General features: G+C 43.7%; 1 protein-coding gene across 13 annotated transcripts in view; it reads left to right on the top strand.

Moving 5' to 3' along the window:
- Positions 1 to 19,486, top strand: part of ythdc2 (YTH domain containing 2) — a 141,339-nt gene that overhangs the window by 113,998 nt on the left and 7,855 nt on the right. For 7 of the 13 annotated variants that reach the window (XM_078955536.1, XM_023952793.2, XM_023952792.2 and 4 more), the window contains 6 exons: positions 2,572 to 2,639; positions 7,660 to 7,779; positions 7,864 to 8,009; positions 8,340 to 8,369; positions 9,448 to 9,580; positions 14,762 to 14,971. In XM_078955536.1, the coding sequence (XP_078811662.1) occupies positions 2,572 to 2,639; positions 7,660 to 7,779; positions 7,864 to 8,009; positions 8,340 to 8,369; positions 9,448 to 9,580; positions 14,762 to 14,971 (707 nt within the window). The remainder of the gene's footprint in view (positions 1 to 2,571; positions 2,640 to 7,659; positions 7,780 to 7,863; positions 8,010 to 8,339; positions 8,370 to 9,447; positions 9,581 to 14,761; positions 14,972 to 19,486) is intronic. The other 6 variants (XM_078955537.1, XM_078955535.1, XM_023952791.2 and 3 more) reach the window with 1 other exon arrangement.

The raw sequence follows: 19,486 nt of genomic DNA, 5'->3' as shown, positions 1-19,486 counted from the left end.
GAACGGCGTGCGCGTGGCGAGCTCGCAACCGTTGCCATCTTAGCTAGCTCGCACATTTTTCATCGGAATGTCGTGAAGAGGAAATATGCAATTCCATGGCCCGCGCTGAACAAAACGATGTCACGCACGACAAGATCGATAATGGACTGTGGGCGTGGTAAGCAAAAAACCGTCGCAAAAAAATGTGCCGACTCGGCAAAAACGAAAAAATTCGGAACTTTTTTTTGAGAATCGCCAAACGAAACCAATCTAACCTTTTTCGCGATATCCAAAGGAAGTTTTGAAATCATTACGGGATGGCGGCCATTTTGTGCCAAAATCTGCAATTTCGCCATTTTCGCGTTTTTACAAAATATGAAAAAAATGAACTTTTTTTCCAGGGATTTTCACGAAATTTGACTCACATGTTGCTAGAGCAAGTCCACAACTACCTCTGGAGTTTCGTCGACCTTTGACCTCGGGAAAAGGCAGCCATCTTGAATTTTCTATAAAAAACACCTTTCCCACCGGATTCAATCGTAAACTTGTCGTTGGAATTTTCATCGATGGTCTCGAAACTTTTTGGGCATCAATGGCAAGGTACTGTGGAAAAAATGTTGGAATTAGAAGTTGTAGATTTTGAACGGCGTGCGCGTGGCAAGCTAGCAAAGTGGCGCACAGTTATAACTCCCATGCCTTTCAATACAATACAGTGAAAATTGAATGCATGCATTCATGCCTGAAACTGAATACATTGAAAAACACTTGTTAAAGTAAAATCTGTCCAACACAAGAGGCCCTCAGCTCTCATCTGTCTGCCCAGCTGTTGGACAGGACAAGTTAAAAAAAAAAAAGAAAAACACTGGATATGGACATATAAGGAATTTGGGCGTGGTTAGCATAAAACCACTGTTGCTAAGGACGACAAAAAGTTTACTTTTACCGATTTGTCCGAAACTGACGTCAATCTGTTCGTCCTCCTGAGGGGACCAAAACATAAAATGGTTGCTATGGAGATAAAATCAGCAGAAAAGCCGCCATTTTGAAAAAAAGTGGGTTTTTTATAAACTTATGACATATAGCTCTCACCAATGGAGGAATGTGTTTTTCTGATTCAGTTGATGATGCTGATCGCTATGCTAGCACTTTTAGCTATGTTAGCATAACTAGCATAGTTAGCATAATTAGCATTTTGAGCAATATGTTTTTCTGAGAGAGTTGATGATGCTGATCGTTATGCTAGCACTTATAGCCACATTAGCATAGCTAGCAAAGTTTGCATAATTAGCATTTTAGGTAATGTGTTTTTCTGAGTCAGTTGATGATGCTGATCGCTATGCTAGCACTTTTAGCCACATTAGCATAGCTAGCATAGTTAGCATAATTAGCATTTTAGGTAATATGTTTTTCTGAGTCAGTTGATGATGTTGATCGCTATGCTAGCACTTTTAGCTATGTTAGCATAACTAGCACAGTTAGCATAATTAGCATTTTTAATAATGTTTTTTCCTGAGTCAGTTGATGATGCTGATCGCAATGCTAGCACTTTTAGCCAAATCAGCATAGCTAGAATAGTTAGCATAATTAGCAAATGCCGTTTTGACTAGCCTTTATCAAAAGTGGGCATTGAGGGCGGTGAGGGAGGCGGTGGTGCGTAGAATTGGGCGTGGAAGGCGGGTTGCGTCTGCGGGCCATACAACGCCGCTTGCGGCTTTAATTATTATTATTTCATCAGATAAGAGGTTTGATTAAAAACCCATTTGAAATAAAAGCAAGAGCCAAATGTGTCTTCTGTTTGTGAATCATTGCTCAAAGAGCAAGCTGTTTATTATTTGAACAAAGAACAAATCAGTTTTGCCAAACCCAGACTGCTCCATCAGATTACCAGATGGAAAACCATGTTTCATCCCTCCAGAGAAGCCGTCTCCACTGCTCTAGCATAGCGTGCTTTCCACCACTGCATTGACCCTTTGTATTTGGTGACGTGTGTCTTGGATGCAGCTGCTCGGCCATAGAAACCCATTCAATGAAGGTCTCTGCGTGCTGGACTTGGTCTAATCTGAAGGTCACATGACGTCTGGAGCTCTGCAGCAACTGACTGCAGAAAGTTGGTGACCTCTTTGTGCTTCACCATCCATGACCCCTCTCCATCAGGTTACGTGGTCGACCACTTGGTGGCTGAGCTGCTGTTGCTCCCAAACTCTTCCATGTTGTTCTGATAGAGCTGACAGCTGACTGAGGAACATTTAGGACATTTCACCACTAGATTTGTTGCACAGGTGGCGTCCTATGACACTTCCTCTCTGGAATTCACCGGGCTTCTGAGAGCGGCCCATTCTTTTACAAATGTTTGTAGAAACAGTCTACCTGCCTGAGGGTTTGATTTTATACACCTGTGACCAGGTGACTAGGACACCTGATTCTGATCGTTTGAATGGGGGAGCCAAGACTTTGCTGACATAGTATATCTATCATCCAAACAGAGAACGTCATTGTCTCTCACACTCTTTGTAGTATTTTGAATCATTTGCAAAACTTGCATGTAGTTTTTTTTATTTGAATTGTTAAAGTGTGTCTTCTTCGTTGGTGCAGATGACAGGGACATAGAACTGGCTGAGATGAAGGTAGATGAGGGGCTTGTCTTCCATTTGGAAAAAGAGGTAAATATAACGGCTGACATACACCTCTTGAAAAGATGTCTATCAACACCAATCTTTCTACCTTTACTGTTATGTAGACTTCCCTGTTGAGGTAGCTTTTTCTCCTGTAAGGACCCCTTTTTATTTAGAAAATGACCTAAATGATAACCTTGGATGATGTGTGAGAAAAAGAGGGAGGCAAAACATTAGGCAGAGTGAATTATAGGATCAGTGGTATTATCTTCCAGGCTCAGTATTTCAAACACAAACCCATAACCCTCTAGGATTGGATCCTATTCTGAAATGAAGTATTTTAAACCAAATTTGATTCTGAGGATAGAGATTTAGATTTGGTAATCCAATCCTGCCTGTAATCTATATTAAAGGCCATTGTTTGAATTGAATCCATTGAATTGAAATGGATAAATACTTACTTTGAATTTAACCGTGACCAAACTGACGCATGTACTCGATGGGAGGCATTTAAAGCATACATTCGAGGAGAAATTATCAGCTTCACAAAATCCAAAAGAAAAAGACAACAAATGGAAATGGAAACAGTTGAGCGACAAATTAGACTGCTGGAACAAGAATTATACTGTAATTATAGTCAAGATAAGGCCAAAGAACTACAAATTTTAAGAGTAAAATACAATAAATTGTCCACGGACAAAGTTGCGAAACATTTAATGTGGCAAAAACAATCTTATTATGATCAAGGGGAAAAATGTGGAAAACTATTGGCGTGGCGAATTAGGAAACAACAATCGCACAGAGCCATCAACAGCATCAAAACATCTGGAGGTGACATCAGTACAAATCCAGCAGAGATTAATAACACATTTAGGAGCTTTTATGAGCTACTATATACATCTGAATGTTCAAATATTGGCAAAATCAAAACTCATATTTAATAAGTTGAAATTCCAAACGATATTAAAAAATCAACAACAGGAACTGGAATGTAATTTAACTACAAAAGAAATTTCTGAGGCGATCCAAAACATGCAGAGTGGTAAGGCTCCAGGGCCAGATGGTTTCCCCATTGAATTTTACAAAAGGTTTGGAGACAAACTTTTGGCCCCTCTATTGGCAATGTAAGACGAATCTTACACTAAAGATATTTTGCCTCCATCCCTGAGACTTGCATCAATAACGTTAATTTTAAAATCTAATAAACCACCAAATGAATGCTCATCTTTTCGACCTATAAGCTTGATGGGCTCTGACATTAAAATACTTTGTAAAGTTTTGGCCAGAAGGTTGGAGTCATATGTTACAGACATTATTAATAATGATCAGAATGGCTTCATTAAAAATAGATATGGATTTCATAACATTCGTCGTCTCCTAAACATAATGCATAGCAAAAAAGACTATAGATGCAGCTATATTGTCACTAGATGTATGTCAAGCATTCGACAGGATGGAGTGGGGGTTTCATGTACTTCCGCGGTACGGCATTGGCATCATTCCTGAAATGGATAAGACTTTTATATACAGATCCAACTGCTGAGATATTGACAAATAATAATATCTCCAAACCATTTACTCCCCAACGATCAACTAGACAAGGATGTCCACTGTCACCTCTACTGTTTGTTTTGGCTATTGAACTTCTGGCTATGGCCATAAGGTCTCATAACAGATTTACAGGTGTAAAAATCTGTGAAACCGAACATCGTATAGCCTTATATGCTGATGACATAATTCTATTTTTGACAAACCTGAAAGACTCCATTCCCCAATTAATGAATCTAATTGAATCATTTGGAATTATATCAGGATATAAAATAAACAATGCATTAATGCTCCTAGATAAAACTGAAAGAACAAACCCAACTCTGGATTCACCATTTGCAATAGCTAATGAAGGCTTTACATATTTAGGGAATAAAATTTGTCCTGATTTGACACATTTGATTTCTTTAAACTATGATCCCTTGGTGGACAAAGTGCGTGAGATGTTAAACAGATGGACTCAAATGCCCATATCCATGATTGACCGTATAAATATAATCAAAATGCTTGTTTTACCTAAATTTTTATATCTTTTTCAGGCTTTACCACTTCCTTCACCAGACACCTTTTTTCGATGCATTAATAATTTGTTTAATCAATTCATTTGGAATAAAAAAAAAGCCAGACTAAAAACAAAGCTACTGTGTTTACCATACAAAAAAGGAGGACTCCAACTCCCGGATTTAAAGCTATACTATTGGTCAGCCCAATTAAGGTTAACCATGTACTATTTTTCAGGGCTCCCCCCTCCATCTTGGGTTACTATTGAACAAAATACAACATCTGAGCTTCCTCTCAATTTATATTTATATTCAGCTAGCCCTACAAAGCTAATTAGGCAAACAAAGAACCCTTTTCTTAAAAATTCAAATAAGATATGGAACTTTTCACATAAACATGTTGGAGACACTGTCACGGGGAGGGGGGCTCGAGAGCCGGTAGGACCCAGATGCAGAGACGGGAGGCAAACGGTTCCAAGGCTAGAGGGTTTTAATAACAAAAAGCGCTGCAGATCAAGGATCACAAAACAAAACAAAACTCACTGTGGCGTGGCATGAAACATGGAACGTGGCATGACGGGACAACGAGGCATGAAGATGTTAATGGACCAGCACAAGAGGAAGGCAGAGACAAGACTTAAATACAGACAGGGCAGACAAGACACAGGTGAAAACGATCAGGGCAGATGGGGACCAAAGGAAGTAAAACTCAAGAAACAAGACAAGACAGGAAATCTTTCAAAATAAAACAGGAAACAGAACCAAACAAGACAGAACAAGAACCAAGACGAAAAACAAGACACAACAAACTCAAAACATGACAGACACACCGGTGTTGTCACAATTCTCACCTATCTGGGGTAATAATAACTTTCTACCTGGCAGAGCAGATGATGGATTTAAGATATGGTTCACCAAAGGTATTAAAAAAATTTCAGACCTCTACACATCCAACAACCTAATGTCATTTAGTCAGCTGTGTGAGGAAATATAATATCTCAAGAAAACATTTCTTTAAGTTTTTACAGTTAAAACACTTCATTTTTTCCACACAGAAACAACTGTCCTTACCTCCACTCTCAAAAATTGAAGAATTAATAAAATCTTGCATAGAGGGAAAAGGACAGATTTTTTTGTTTTACAATCTGCTTTTAACACATTCAAAAGAATCTTCTTTACAAAAACTAGAAGCAGGGAAAATCGACATATCAGAAGACATCTCTGAAGATGAATGGGAAATGGCTTGTTTGAAAGCTCAGACACAATCAGTCAACACCAAATTTAAGCTGCTGCAATATAAATGGTTGATGCACACATACCTTACTCCTAGTAGACTCAACCACATATTCCCAGACATTCCAGACATGTGTGTTAAGTGCAAAGTAGATAAAGGAACTTTAATCCACTGCTTATGGGAATGCCCAGTGATCCAAGGCTTTTGGAAGAGTGTAACTGGATATATTGGTCATATGATTGTAAATAATGTTCCGTTGTGTTCTAGATTGTGTGTTAGGTATATACCCTCAACACTTTGTCGTAACACAGAAACAATCATTGCTCATCGACTTTGGGCTTTTACAAGCAAGAACAATTATTGCAATGTTGTGGAAGAGCATGGACATACCCTCGATTACAATGTGGACAAAAGAATTGATGACATATCTAGCTTTGGAAAGGTTGACATATATTGTTAAATAAAAAGAAAAACCTTCAAACTCTTGTGGAATCCCTATATAAGTTTTTCCAAGCCCATTCAATGCTAAACAATGACTTAAGTGCTTGTGTAAGGACATCTCACTGCCGATTTATGTGTCCCTTTTTTATTTTTTTTTGTGTGTGTATGCGTATTTTAATATTACTTTTAATGCCAGATTTGAATGTTCCTTTTGTGTGATGTTGTTTAAAGCTTTGAAAATCACAATAAATATATTTTGGGGGGAAAAAAAAAAGAATAAGTCTTAAGTGAATAAATGTTTACATTTACAATGAAACAGATGCAGTACGTTCATCATTTCACTGCTGATGTAGAAATGGATTTTTTGCTTTTTGTTTGATGATGTTTCACTTTTTTTTTAACAAGAAAAGTCTTTTTGAATTGGTCAACATTTCATTCGAGATGAAATGAATAGATTATCATTAACACACAAAGACCAACAATGCAAACACATTCATCAAAAAAGCAGCACAACTGCAGAGGCCTCTCAAAACACAACAAAATACAGAATTTTCCAAGTTCCTGGGTGAGACGGTTCTGCCCTTTGTGAGGATTTGTTGATGGTCTTCATGTCACATGTTTTTGTAGATATTCTGGCGTTTAAAAAAGATACAATTATACTGAAACACAGAGTACAGTAGACACTCACACATTTATCAGCATTCAGAAGAAGTCCTGCAGATCCAGAGCTACATAATGATACATACTTATTTCAAAAATATCATGGATTGCTTTGTCAGATTTACAAAAATTATCATCCTAGATCTAGAAATGACTCCCATTTGTTCAGAAAAGTTGTGTAAACTCTTCCTTGATGTGAAGGGAAAACTCTGCCTTTTTCCGGGTTCTCAACTCTGATTCTGTGAGCCGGACGGATTCTGTGTTTCAAAATAAAAGTCTTCAATCCGTGGAGTCGGATCAGAAGATTTAATTATCCAGACCACTTTAATCCAAAGTTTTGAAATACTGGACTTAGTTAACAACCAACATCATGAGTTTTACTTAGATATGTGGTGCTTCTGGGCTGCGTGGTGGAACAGTGGTTAGCACTCTTGCCTCACAGCTAGAAGGTCCCTGGTTCAAGTCCCAGCTGGGGGACCTGAACCAGAACATTAATCTGTTTCTGTGTGGAGTTAGCATGTTCTCCCCATGCATCCGTGGGTTTTCTCCGGCTTCCTCCCATCGTCCAAAAACATGCTCTAAATTGTCCTAGTGTGTGATTGTGGCCCTGGGACAGACTGGTGACCTGTTAGGTTTGGTGGACTGCTTTTTGTGCTTCGATGTCTGATTGAAGTCTCTTTTGCAGTCTGCAGGGTTGCTGTTTGAATTCAGACAGAAGTGGCAAAAATTGTTTGCAAAAAGGATTCGTTGTCCTTCAAAGCCTTGGTCTCAGCAGGATGAGGACGTTCTTGGTACCCTAGTCTCTGTAAGTAGTACTATATGGCTTGATAATTTGCCTTCATTTTTAATGTGTTCATTTCTTTTATTTTACACATTGGAACTTTAACAGGTTCTGGGAGTTGAGGAGCAGAAGGCAGGCTTGCAGCAACCCACAGGGATTGGCCAGCGGCCAAAGCCGATGTCGTCAGAGGAAGTACTAAAGATGTCTGTGATGACGGCTAAGAACAGCCGTGAAGCAACAGTCAACATCACACGGTTACATAACAATTTGATTTTAATATTGTTTTGTATTCGTTAAGTTCATCAACTATCCATTTTTATACATTCACTTTTAACAAAGCCTTATTCTGCAGAACGGCTTTGATGTCTGTTTACTAAACAATACTTGCACCGCACTACTTTGCAGTTACTTTTCCAGATTAAACCTCATTTGAATCGCCTCAAATGACTGAACAAACAGACCCTCTGTAGACCCCGTCCTGTCTTTTCCTGGGGAATAAGAAAGTCGGCCAAATGCGTTTTTGTGCCACCATTGTGGACACGATTCACCCGCTGTTGTCATTCATTTCTGGCTTCATTCAACAGGGTGTCCAATGGGCTGAAGAGCTTGGCTTGGTAAGTCTGAAATATAATCACACAGCAGTACAACAATACTGGACCAAATACAAACCAAAAGTGTGAGTTCACAATGCTGTGTAGAGGAAAACGTACTGAGGGTACTGAAAGTATTCAGACCTCTTTCAATTCTTCACTCTTTGTAAAACTGCAGCCATTTGTCCAAATGAGAAAGTTCAGTTTAGTTTTCAATCATTTACAGTGAACCATCTTGACAGAATAAGAGTTTGCTTTGTTCCCAGACAGACAGACTGAAAGGTCAGGCGAGGTAGAAGGAGAGAGAGAGAGGACAGTATTGTTCCACAAAAACAGAGAGATGGATTGAAGCTGAGTCTGAGAGGCTGAAAGAGATGCAGTCAAAGCCAACACAGAGGAAACAGCTGGTCAGGAGATGGAACCAGTGAGAGGCCACGCCCAAACCCACTTGGACTAACACACCCAACTGACCCCACCCAATTTCACATACCACAATGTCCTGATTCCAATGACATCACAGACATGTCACACACTGAAGGAAGGTCCTCCTTCTGCTAGATCCTCCAGACCTTCAGGACTCAAAACATCAGCTGAGATCTGCTCCTCTGTCTCCAGTCTTTGAGGCGACTGCAACCACATCTGATGCACTGAAGCACTGAGATTAGCAGTAGCCTCTAAAATTGTTGGTAGGTTTTGCAGAGGCTGGCCCTTATAGCCTAACAGAAGAGGCGTTTATGGTTGAAGAAAAGGCCACAAAGAAAGCTGGATCAGGAGACCTTGACCTCCTCTGAGGCTCCAGAACAGGCCCGAAGGAAAGTGTAGCCAGGTTACAGCTAACCCTGTTGCTGCAGCAGCTACAAGCAGCCGAGCTTTGGCCACCTTGGAGAAGTACTACAAAGTTATAATATGGTTTGCTGTGATATAGTCTGCTATCCTGAAAGTTGTCATCATAAAGTATTACATTTGTGCTCCGCCCCTCCCAAGGTGCACGTCCATGACGGAATCTGCCAGACGGCTGCAGTTGAACAAAGAGTGAAACATTAAAGCAGTCTGAACACCTTCTGTACCAATGCTTCCTGACGATGTGACCCATTTCCACCAGCTGTCCAATGACACACTCCGATCTGAAAATGAAGGCCAAGTGCAGAGAAGACACGCAGTCCTCCAGTGGTTCTGTTTGCCCCGTTACCCCGGACAGCCCCTCAAGCATCTCATGGACCGAATCTTCAGAGAAGGTAATGATGGTTTTCTCAGCCCTCTGTGCATTCGTGCTCATTGTACCTGCTCTACTTCATTTGGATCAATAAGCATTTTTATTAGTAATAACCTGTTAACAGTTAATAGTACTACATGGCATTAGCATGTCTTCTTTTGGCCAGTTTCAGACCTTTCAAACACTTTGCTGCTGTTTCTTTACGGGTTGCCACAGCAAATCATCTGCCGCCTTCAATTCCACATCAAACTCATGTCTTCCTTCATTAATTTACATACGCCACACGTCTGGTCAAAATTAATCATTTGAACATGAGCAGAACTGTCGGAAATACTGGAAACAGCTGTAGAAGAAGAAATATTGAGTTCCGTTGTAAACAAACAAACTGCAGCATAGAACGAGACGATCCTTAAAATGTGCTTTTATTATTGTGATGATTATTATTAAGCATTGTTCGCTCATATTTTTTTAATCCGTGCTTTTTTCTTGGCGGAACGGAGCTGGAAGAAGAGTTAGAGTTAGGCTAAGTCAGTCCTTCTCAAATAGTGGGGCGCAATGCCGGGGGGGGGGGGGGTCGAATGAACTGGCTTTACCTCTTCAGCATAAAGTGTAATTGTACATCTACGACAGCAGGTGGTGCAGTTGTGTACTCATTGTCTAAGTCTGCAGAGGAGTGTAAAACTTTTCAAATTGCTGTCAACAAAGCCCTAAAGAATCACCATGGAGAAATTTGTAACAGTAACGAAGACAGATGGAGGTAGAGACAAATGAAAGTCTCCCTAAAGCTAAGAATAGAATAGAATAGAATAGAATAGAATGGCTTTATTGTCATTGTGCATAGTACAATGAGATTTAAGCATCACCATCAGTGCAAGAACAGCAAGGAAGGGAAAAGTAATTCAAAAAAACATCGTAATACAATAAAATTGAACAAACAAACAGTGTATACAAGTGTGCAAATATAAACTGTAAACTGTAATGAAGAGTGCCAAGATAATTGTGCAAAATTGCGTATGAAAAAACTGTGCGTAGACATGTCAAAGTGCAGAGGTGGCAATGAGGTAGATAGATGACACTGTGGACAGAGTTAACAGGAATGTTTTTTTTTTTGTTTTTTTTTCTTATCTGTGCATTCGGGAATTGAGGATGGTTATTGCCTTTGGAAAGAAGCTGTTTTTTAGTCTGTTCGTTTTGCTTCTGATGCCTCTGTAGCGCCTCCCAGAGGGCATCAGGTGGAACAAGTCTGAGCCGGGGTGTGAACTGTCCTTAATGATGTTCTGAGCCCTAGTGAGACAGGGCGCGGAGTAGATGTCCGTCAGGGTGGGGAGAGGGCACCCAATGATTTTCTGAGCCGTCTCTACGACTCTCTGCAGTCTCTGCAGCTGCCGAACCAAACAGTTATGCAGTCTGTGAGCAGATCTGGATGGATGATGGTAGAAGGTCAGCAGCAGGTTGGTATTCATTTTATTCTTCCTGAAGACCCTCAGGAAGTGCAGACGCTGCTGAGCCTTCTTGATGATGGCGGTGGTGTTGGCTGTCCAGGAGAGGTCGGCAAAGATGGTGATGCCGAGGAACTTGAAGGTGTGGACCCTCTCCACGTGCTCCCCATAATTAGGGAGGGGGGCTGGGTCCGCGCCATGTTTCCTGAAGTCAACTATGATCTCCCTGGTTTTGCTGGTGTTCAGGGTGAGGTTGTTCTCTGAGGACCAGGTTGTCAGCTTCAGGACCTCCTCTCTGTAGGCAGACTCATCCCCCCTGGGAATGAGTCCAACCACCGTGGTGTCGTTTGCAAACTTGATGATGCAGTTGTTGTTGTGGGCTGGGCTGCGGTCGTAAGTGTAGAGGCAGTACAGCAGGGGGCTTAACACACAGCTCTGTGGGGCGCCAATGTGCGGGTGGAGGAGTGGTGGGGGCCTAGTCTCACAGTCTGTGTTCCGTTTGTGAGAAAGTTGTTAATCCAGTTGCATGTGAGGGGGGGGAGGCCGAGAGTGAGCAGTTTATTGCAGAGTCTGTCCGGGATTATTGTGTTAAAAGCAGAACTGTAATCCACAAAGAGCATCCGGACGTAGCTCAGCTGCTGCTCCAGGTGGTTCAGTGCGGAGTGGAGAGCCACGGCTACGGTGTCCTCTGTGGATCTGTTCTTGCGATATGTGAACTGGTGGGTGTCCAAGTCAGTGGGGAGGTGGTCTCTGATGTGCGGGAGCATCAGCCTTTCAAAGCACTTCATTATGACCGGCGTGAGGGCCACTGGGCGATAGTCATTGAGGCTGGTGGTGGGAGATGTTTTTGGCACAGGGATTATGGTTGCCGATATCAGGCAGGATGGGATTACTGCCTGGTCCAGGGAGAGGTTGAAGATCTTTGTGAAGGTGGGGGCGAGCTGATGGGCGCACGCCCTGAGCACTTTGCCTGGAACTCCGTCGGGGCCAGCAGCCTTCTTGGGGTTCACTGCTAGGAGTGCCCGTCTGACGTTGTGCTCCTGTACTGTGAGTGGAGGAGTGCTGGGGCAGGTGGGGTTGGGGGTGGGTCCGGGGTGGACGGGTGGTGTTGGACTGTTTCATGGCGAGCAAAGAAGCAGTTAAGCTCCTCTGTCCGTGTAGCATCTGGAGCTGCTGTGGACACATCACAGCCCCTGAAGTTGGTGATGTCCTGGATGCCTCGCCAAACTTCTCGCGGGTTATTGCTGGATATGTGGGCCTCCATGCACATCCTGTGGTCTGCCTTAGCTGTTTTTACTCCTCTTTTCAGGTCAGCTCGGGCAGCACTGTATACTGCTCTGTCTCCTGACCTGAAGGCAGCGTCACGAGATCTGAGGAGGGAGCGGACTTGGCTGGTCATCCAGGGTTTCTGGTTTGGAAAAACCCTGATGGTTTTGTCCACAGTCACATTTCCAATGCAGAACTGTATGTAGTCCAGCACTGTTCCTGTGAGTGTCTCCAGCTCCTGATGGTGGAATAAGTCCCAGTTTGTCTATTGGAAGCAGTCCTGCAGCATGGGAAGGGCATCCTTAGGCCAGGTTGTGATGGTCTTTGTGGTGGGCCTGGATCGGCGTCTGAGGGGGGTGTAGGCCGGGAAGAGCAGGAGGGAAAGGTGGTCTGACTGCCCGAGGTGGGGGAGGGGGGTGACTCTGTATGCATGCTTGATGTTAGTGTAAACATGATCCAGAGTGTTCCCCCCCCTTGTAGAACACTTCACATGCTGGTAGAACTTCGGGAGAACAGTCTTTAAGTTGGCCTTATTAAAGTCTCCAGCTACAATGTGAACGCCGTCGGGGTGAACCCGCTGCTGTTTGTTTATGGCGCTCAGCAGGAGAGAGAGCGCTGTGTTTACGTTGGCGTCCGATGGGATGTACACAGCCGTGATGATAACAACAGTCAGCTCTCTCAGAAGAAAAAAGGGCCGACATCTAACAGACATGAGCTCCACGTCGGGGGAGCAGTGCTGATCGATGATCGTTCCGTTGTTGCACCAGTTTTCGTGCAGTAAACACAGAGTCCCCCCCCTCTGCTCTTACCGGAGTCCTCTTTTCTGTCCCCGCGCAGAAGAGTGCGGCCTTCGAGTTGCACGCTAGCGTCGGGTATGTCCGAGTGAAGCCAAGTTTCTGTGATGATGAGCGCACAGCAGTTGTTGACATGGATATTTCCAACCAGCTGTAATCTCAAGTTGTCCATTTTGTGAACCAGCGATCTGGCATTTGAGAGGAAAAGGCTCGGTAGAGGTGGCTTGTGTGGTTGTCTCCGTAGTCTTAGCACGACGCCAGACCTGCAGCCTTGCTTCTGCTTCCTCTCCCTCCTCCGCCTGCGTCGTCTGCCGGTACCGACAACAATCCAAGGTGAGCCCGGGGGTCTCGCTATGTAGCACGGAATGTTGTGCTCGTGGTGGAAGTTGCTGGAAACAGCGACTTGATGTCGGTTTCCAATGTCCAAGAGCGTCTCGCGAGTGTAGTCGGTGTTAGCAACGCCCGAGAATAAAAATAAAAGCGAGAATGTATGAAAAAGGAATAAAGAAAATATAGAAAACTGAGTGGGGAGCTGAGAGCCGCAGCACGTACGCGCGCCGCCATTACCCGACGGAGGAGACGAGGCAGTATGACGAAGCTTATCTAGCGCTTGGATTCACTGTGACGATGGCGGGAGACGAGGAAAGACCGGTGTGTGTGTGTCTGCAAATGTTGGCAGCAGACAGCATGAAGCCAAATGAATGAAGACGTCATATACAGACATGACAAGACGCTTGATTTTTTTTATTCAGCAAAAACGTGGAGTAAGGCCTACAATCTTCCCGCTTTCCCAGCTGAACATTGAGGAGGAGCTGAGCTGTCATGGTTTAAACCTCGCTTTGTGCTCCTCAAAATGTGCCCATTGGAGCCGTTAATCATTACTTCATTCATGTGATTTAGAAAGAAATCCAAAGATGTTTTTTATCTATTTCCTCAGATTAAAAACGTTAAATATTTTGGTGCTGCTGTGTTCATGTTTTAGATCAATTTACATTAATTTTGTTTATTGATTAAATTATTTTTCTCAGCATCAAATGGTTCAGTTGGTCAAAATGTTTCTAGTTTAAATAAAGACTGACAGATTTTTTATTTATTTCAGGCACTTTAAGCTTCTTTTCTGTTTTAGACTAGAACAGGGTTTCTGTGGCTAAATAAAGTTAACATTTGTTATTTCTTTGTTAATGTTAAAAGATAAAAACAAATAATTGTAAAGCATAGGTACTGCATCAGCATAATCAGTCACCCATTCACAGGAACCCTAAGTGTACAAATTTGTAGAGTGAGAAGTTCATGTCAGCAGCCTTCCCATTCATATTCTGTGTCGTGGAGAGCTGCTGTGTTCACTCACAATGTCCAGCTCCTCCTAACCCCTACCATGCAGCCTCCTCATTTAGTGCTCAGGTTCAACAGGCTTTTTAAAAGTGTAATATACCCTCATTATAAACATTTAACTGCAGTGTTGTGGTTCTCTTGCCTCCAGGCTTTGCAACAAATAATTGAGAAGCACAGGGCTAATACATGCCAACAACAACATTTAGGCGTGGATGTGGTTGAAAAATTGCTGCAGGCAATGCTGCAATGTGCAAATATGTGGGAATAATATCCGCTCCTTGTGCAGTCAAATTGTTGTCCTGGTCTTAAAAGTGTAAACTCCATTTCCAAAGGTTCGGTCGTCATTTATGGTTTTTCTCACGTTGTCCCCAGCAGACCCTAAAGCCAGGTCTCATGCTGCCAGTGTTTTCCTCCGTCCGATACTTCATCATGAAGAGCAGCAACATGAGGAACCTGGAAATTTCTCGACAGAAGGAGATCTGGTCCACCTCACCGAGCAATGAGAATAAACTCACTAAAGCCTTCCACTGCAACAGCTTTGTCATCCTCATCTTCTCTGTTCAAGGCTCTGGACACTTTCAGGTAACAAGCTATGCTCTGCCATCCCATTGTTGTGTATGAGAGGTGTAACGATCCAGTTCAACAACAATTGTTGCTCATTTTGACAATCTGATTCTCTGACCTAAATGGATCCAGGACGTCTTTATCCAAACGTCCACCAGTGTAACTCAGACAGAAATACCTGGAACTGAACAGGTGAAGTTTACCTGCAGAGGCTGACGTGTGGATCCTAACTCCTAAGGAGCCTATCTGCTTCTTTGTTCGCTTTTTAATTCATTTAGCACAAAAAAAAGAAAACATACATACTAATCTTGGCATACTACACAAAGACAACAAAACATGAAATTATATGGGTTAATGCAAAAAAACAAGCTGATTTTCAGAGAAGTGGAAGCTTAAAGACTTTTAAGAAGACCCCCCCCCCCCCCCCCCCCCCCCATAAACAAAAGGAAGAAAAAACAAGATGTGTAATAATGTCACCTCTCTGAGAGGTTGAAAGATACCGTCTAGATATAGTCGGGCTCACCTCCACACATAGCCTGGGCTCTGAAACTCAGTCCTTAGAGAGGGGTTGGACTCTCTACCACTCTGAAGTTGCCCAAGGTGAGAGGCGGCGGGCTGGCGTGGGCTTACTCGTGAGCCCCCAGCTCAGCAGCCAAGTGTTGGAGTTCACACCGGTGGACGAGAGGGTCATGTCCCTCCGCCTCCGGGTGGGGGACAGGTCTCTAACTGTGGTTTCGGCTTACGAGCCGAACAGCAGTTCGGAGTACCAGGCCTTCTTGGTGTCTCTCGAAGGGGTACTGGAAAGTGCCCCAACGGGGGACTCCATTGTCTTCCTGGGGGACTTCAATGCCCACGTGGGCAATGACAGTGGCACCTGGAGCGGTGTGATTGGTAGGAACGCCCCCCCTGATCTGAACCCGAGTGGTGTTTTGTTATTGGACTTCTGTGCTCGTCATAGTTTGTCCATAACGAACACCATGTTCGAGCACAAGGGTGTCCATCAATACACCTGGCATCAGGACACCCTAGGCAGGAGGTCAATGATTGACTTTGTAGTTGTTTCAGGCGACCTTCGGCCCTGTGTCTTGGACACTCGGGTGAAGAGAGGGGCGGAGCTGTCCACCAATCACTACCTGGTGGTGAGTTGGATTCGCTGGCGGGGAAGGAGGCCAGAAAGACTTGGAAGACCCAAACGTACTGTGAGGGTCTTCTGGGAACGTCTGGCTGAGCCCTCCGTCAGGGAAGTCTTTAACTCCCACATCCGGGAGAACTTCAAACAGGTACCGAGGGAGGTTGGGGACATTGAGTCCGAGTGGACCATGTTTTCCACCTCCATTATCTCTGCTGCTGCTCGGAGCTGTGGTCGCAAGGTCTCTGGTGCCTGTCGCGGCGGTAACTCCCGAACCCGGTGGTGGACACCGGAAGTAAGGGATGCCGTCAAGCTGAAGAAGGAGTCCTACCAGGCCTGGCTGGCCTGCGGGACTCCAGAGGCAGCTGACAGGTACCGGCAGTCTAAGCGAGCTGCGGCCCGGACTGTTGCAGAGGCGAAAACTCGGTCCTGGGAGGAGTTCAGTGAGGCCATGGAGAAGGACTATCGGTTGGCCTCGAAGAAATTCTGGCAAACCATCCGACGACCCAGGAGGGGAAAGCAGTTCTCCACAGGCACCGTTTTCAGTGTAGGTGGGGAGCTGTTGACTTCGACTGGGGACATTTTCGGGCGGTGGAAGGAGTACTTCGAGGATCTTCTCAATCCCACTGACACGCCTTCTTTTGAAGAAGCGGAGAGTGAGGACTTTGGGGTGGGGCTGTCTATTACCCGGGCTGAAGTCACTGAGGTAGTCAACGAGCTCCTCGGTGGCAAGGCCCCGGGGGTGGATGAAGTCCGCCCTGAGCACCTCAAGTCTCTGGATGCTGTGGGAGTGTCTTGGCTGACACGTCTCTGCAGCATCGCGTGGCGGTCGGGAACCGTACCACTGGACTGGCAGACATGGGTGGTGGTTCCCCTCTTTAAGAAGGGGGACCGGAGGGTGTGTTCCAACCATAGGGGAATTACACTCCTCAGCCTCCCTGGGAAAGTCTATGCCAGGGTACTGGAGAGGAGAGTCCGTCCGATAGTCGAACCTCGGATTCAGGAACAACAGTGCGGTTTCCGTCCTGGTCGTGGAACAGTGGACCAGCTCTACACCCTATCTAGGATGCTGGAGGGATTGTGGGAGTTCGCTCATCCAGTCCATATGTGTTTTGTGGATTTGGAGAAGGCGTTCGACCGCATCCCCCGTGGCATCCTGTGGGGGGTGCTCTGGGAGTATGGGGTCCGGAGAGCTTTACTGAGGGCTGTCCGGTCTCTGTATGACCGGGATAGGAGCTTGGTTCGCATAGCCGACAGTAAGTCAGACCTGTTCCCGGTCCACGTTGGACTCCGGCAGGGTTGCCCTTTATCACCGGTTCTGTTCATAGTTTTTATTGACAGAATTTCTAGGCGCAGCCAGGGGCCGGAAGGGATCTGGTTTGGGGACCACAGGATTTCCTCTCTGCTTTTTGCAGATGATGTTGTCCTGTTGGCTTCATTGAACCGGGACCTCCAGCGTGCATTGGGGCGGTTTGCGGCCGAGTGTGAAGCGGCTGGGATGAGGGTCAGCACCGCTAAATCTGAGGCCATGGTCCTTGACCGGAGAAAGGTAGTTTGCCATCTCTCGGTCGGTGGAGTGTCCTTGCCCCAGGTGGAGGAGTTTAAATACCTTGGGGTCTTGTTCACGAGTGAGGGAAGATCGGAGCGTGAGATTGACAGGCGGATCGGAGCGACGTCCGTAGTTATGCGGTCGCTCTATCGGTCCATTGTGGTGAAGAGAGAGCTGAGCCGAAAAGCAAAGCTCTCAATTTACCGGTCGATCTACGTTCCAATACTCACCTATGGTCATGAGCTATGGGTCATGACCGAAAGAACGAGGTCCCGAATACAAGCGGCTGAAATGAGCTTCCTCCGTAGGGTGGCTGGGCGCTCCCTTAGAAATAGGGTGAGAAGCTCGGTCACCCGCGGAGAGCTCGGAGTAGAACCGCTTCTCCTCCACATCGAAAGGAGCCAGCTGAGGTGGCTCGGGCATCTAGTCCGGATGCCCCCTGGACGCCTCCCTGGAGAGGTGTTTCGGGCATGTCCCACTGGGCGGAGGCCCCAGGGAAGACCCAGGACACGCTGGAGAGACTACGTCTCTCGGCTGGCCTGGGAACACGATGCCACACCGTCACACATTTTGAAAGGCTTTTTATGATTTCTTTTATTTCTTAGTTGGATCAAAGTTATTGAGAGCTGGGTATTAATTAATTAACTAATAAAATCTACTGCGCTGACATTTGATGATTTTCTGCGATGGAAAATCAATGGTAGAAAAAAATTGTTGAAAAGGATCAATAAACCTTTTGCTCAATGTTTGACACTACTGTCACTACTCCAAGACGATGTATATGTTTATTTCTATATGACCTATAAGTTGATGGATTTAACGAAGGTGAGCTTAAATACTTAACTTGTATTTTATTACCGATGACTTTTTCAAAATTCAAGATTAGTTTTTTTCAGTCATTCCACACATAGTATTTGCAGAGAAATACACTGGTGAGACGAGATGTTGTTTCTCACTAGCATGACAGTGCAAAGAACCAAGCAATAAAATAACAATCAAAGAATAAAAATAGTAATAAAATAAGATAAATAAAAATACAAGAAAATAATTTTCAGTAAAGCATGGATTGTTTAATTTTGTCGTTGCTTCCCTGCTGTTTCTATCAATTGTAAAGGATTTCTCAAAGGCTCCATTGATTAAGTGAAAATTCCTGATATGTGTTCTCTAATAATTACTTAAATTTGAGCTTATTATTAGAATAAACTCAAATTTAAATAAATGCGGTATCGTATCTTTTATTCAAACTGAGTGATTATCTAAGTTGAACAATTTGAACTAAAGGAAAGTGATATAGCTGTGTACAATATGCCTTATTGTGTTTCATAATTTAAGGAGTTATATAAAATATTATCTATTAATTTTTCTGTTCTTTCAATTACTATAGTAGGTTTAGTTATTGCAGGGAAAAAAAGTTTATTTGTACAGTTTAATAAATCAACTGTTGAATTATAGTAGATTTATATTGAAGTCACCAAGGATATGGCACAATTTGTGAAAGCCAAGATTTTTTATAAAACACTGATTGAAGCATGCATTGTCACTGTTGGGTAGTCTATCAATGTTTTTTAAATGATATGTTTTTTATTATTATTCATTATTATTTAAATTAAAATAGATTTCATACTCGTTGAATGGTACAAAAGGTTCATGTCGAATCCTGAAATCTAAGCTGTTGTGGATAAGTATTGAAACTCCGCCTCCTGGTTGACTTTTCTTAACTGAGTAGAGTTACAAGATGTCAAACCTTCTGTCTGTTCAGCTAGCCAGGTTTCTGTAAGTATAGAGAAGTGGTGATTTAACAGAGAAAAGAGACTTTTTTCATGATTCTTGGGCAGACTATGTATGTTTAGGTGTA

The sequence above is a fragment of the Oryzias latipes genome, chromosome 12 (assembly GCF_053564925.1).
Source record: "Oryzias latipes strain Hd-rR chromosome 12, Olatipes_Hd-rR_3.1".
In the NCBI taxonomy this organism is placed as follows: Eukaryota; Metazoa; Chordata; class Actinopteri; order Beloniformes; family Adrianichthyidae; genus Oryzias; species Oryzias latipes.
Note: the sequence above shows the minus strand (reverse complement) of the source record. Positions and strands in the feature narration are given on the sequence as shown.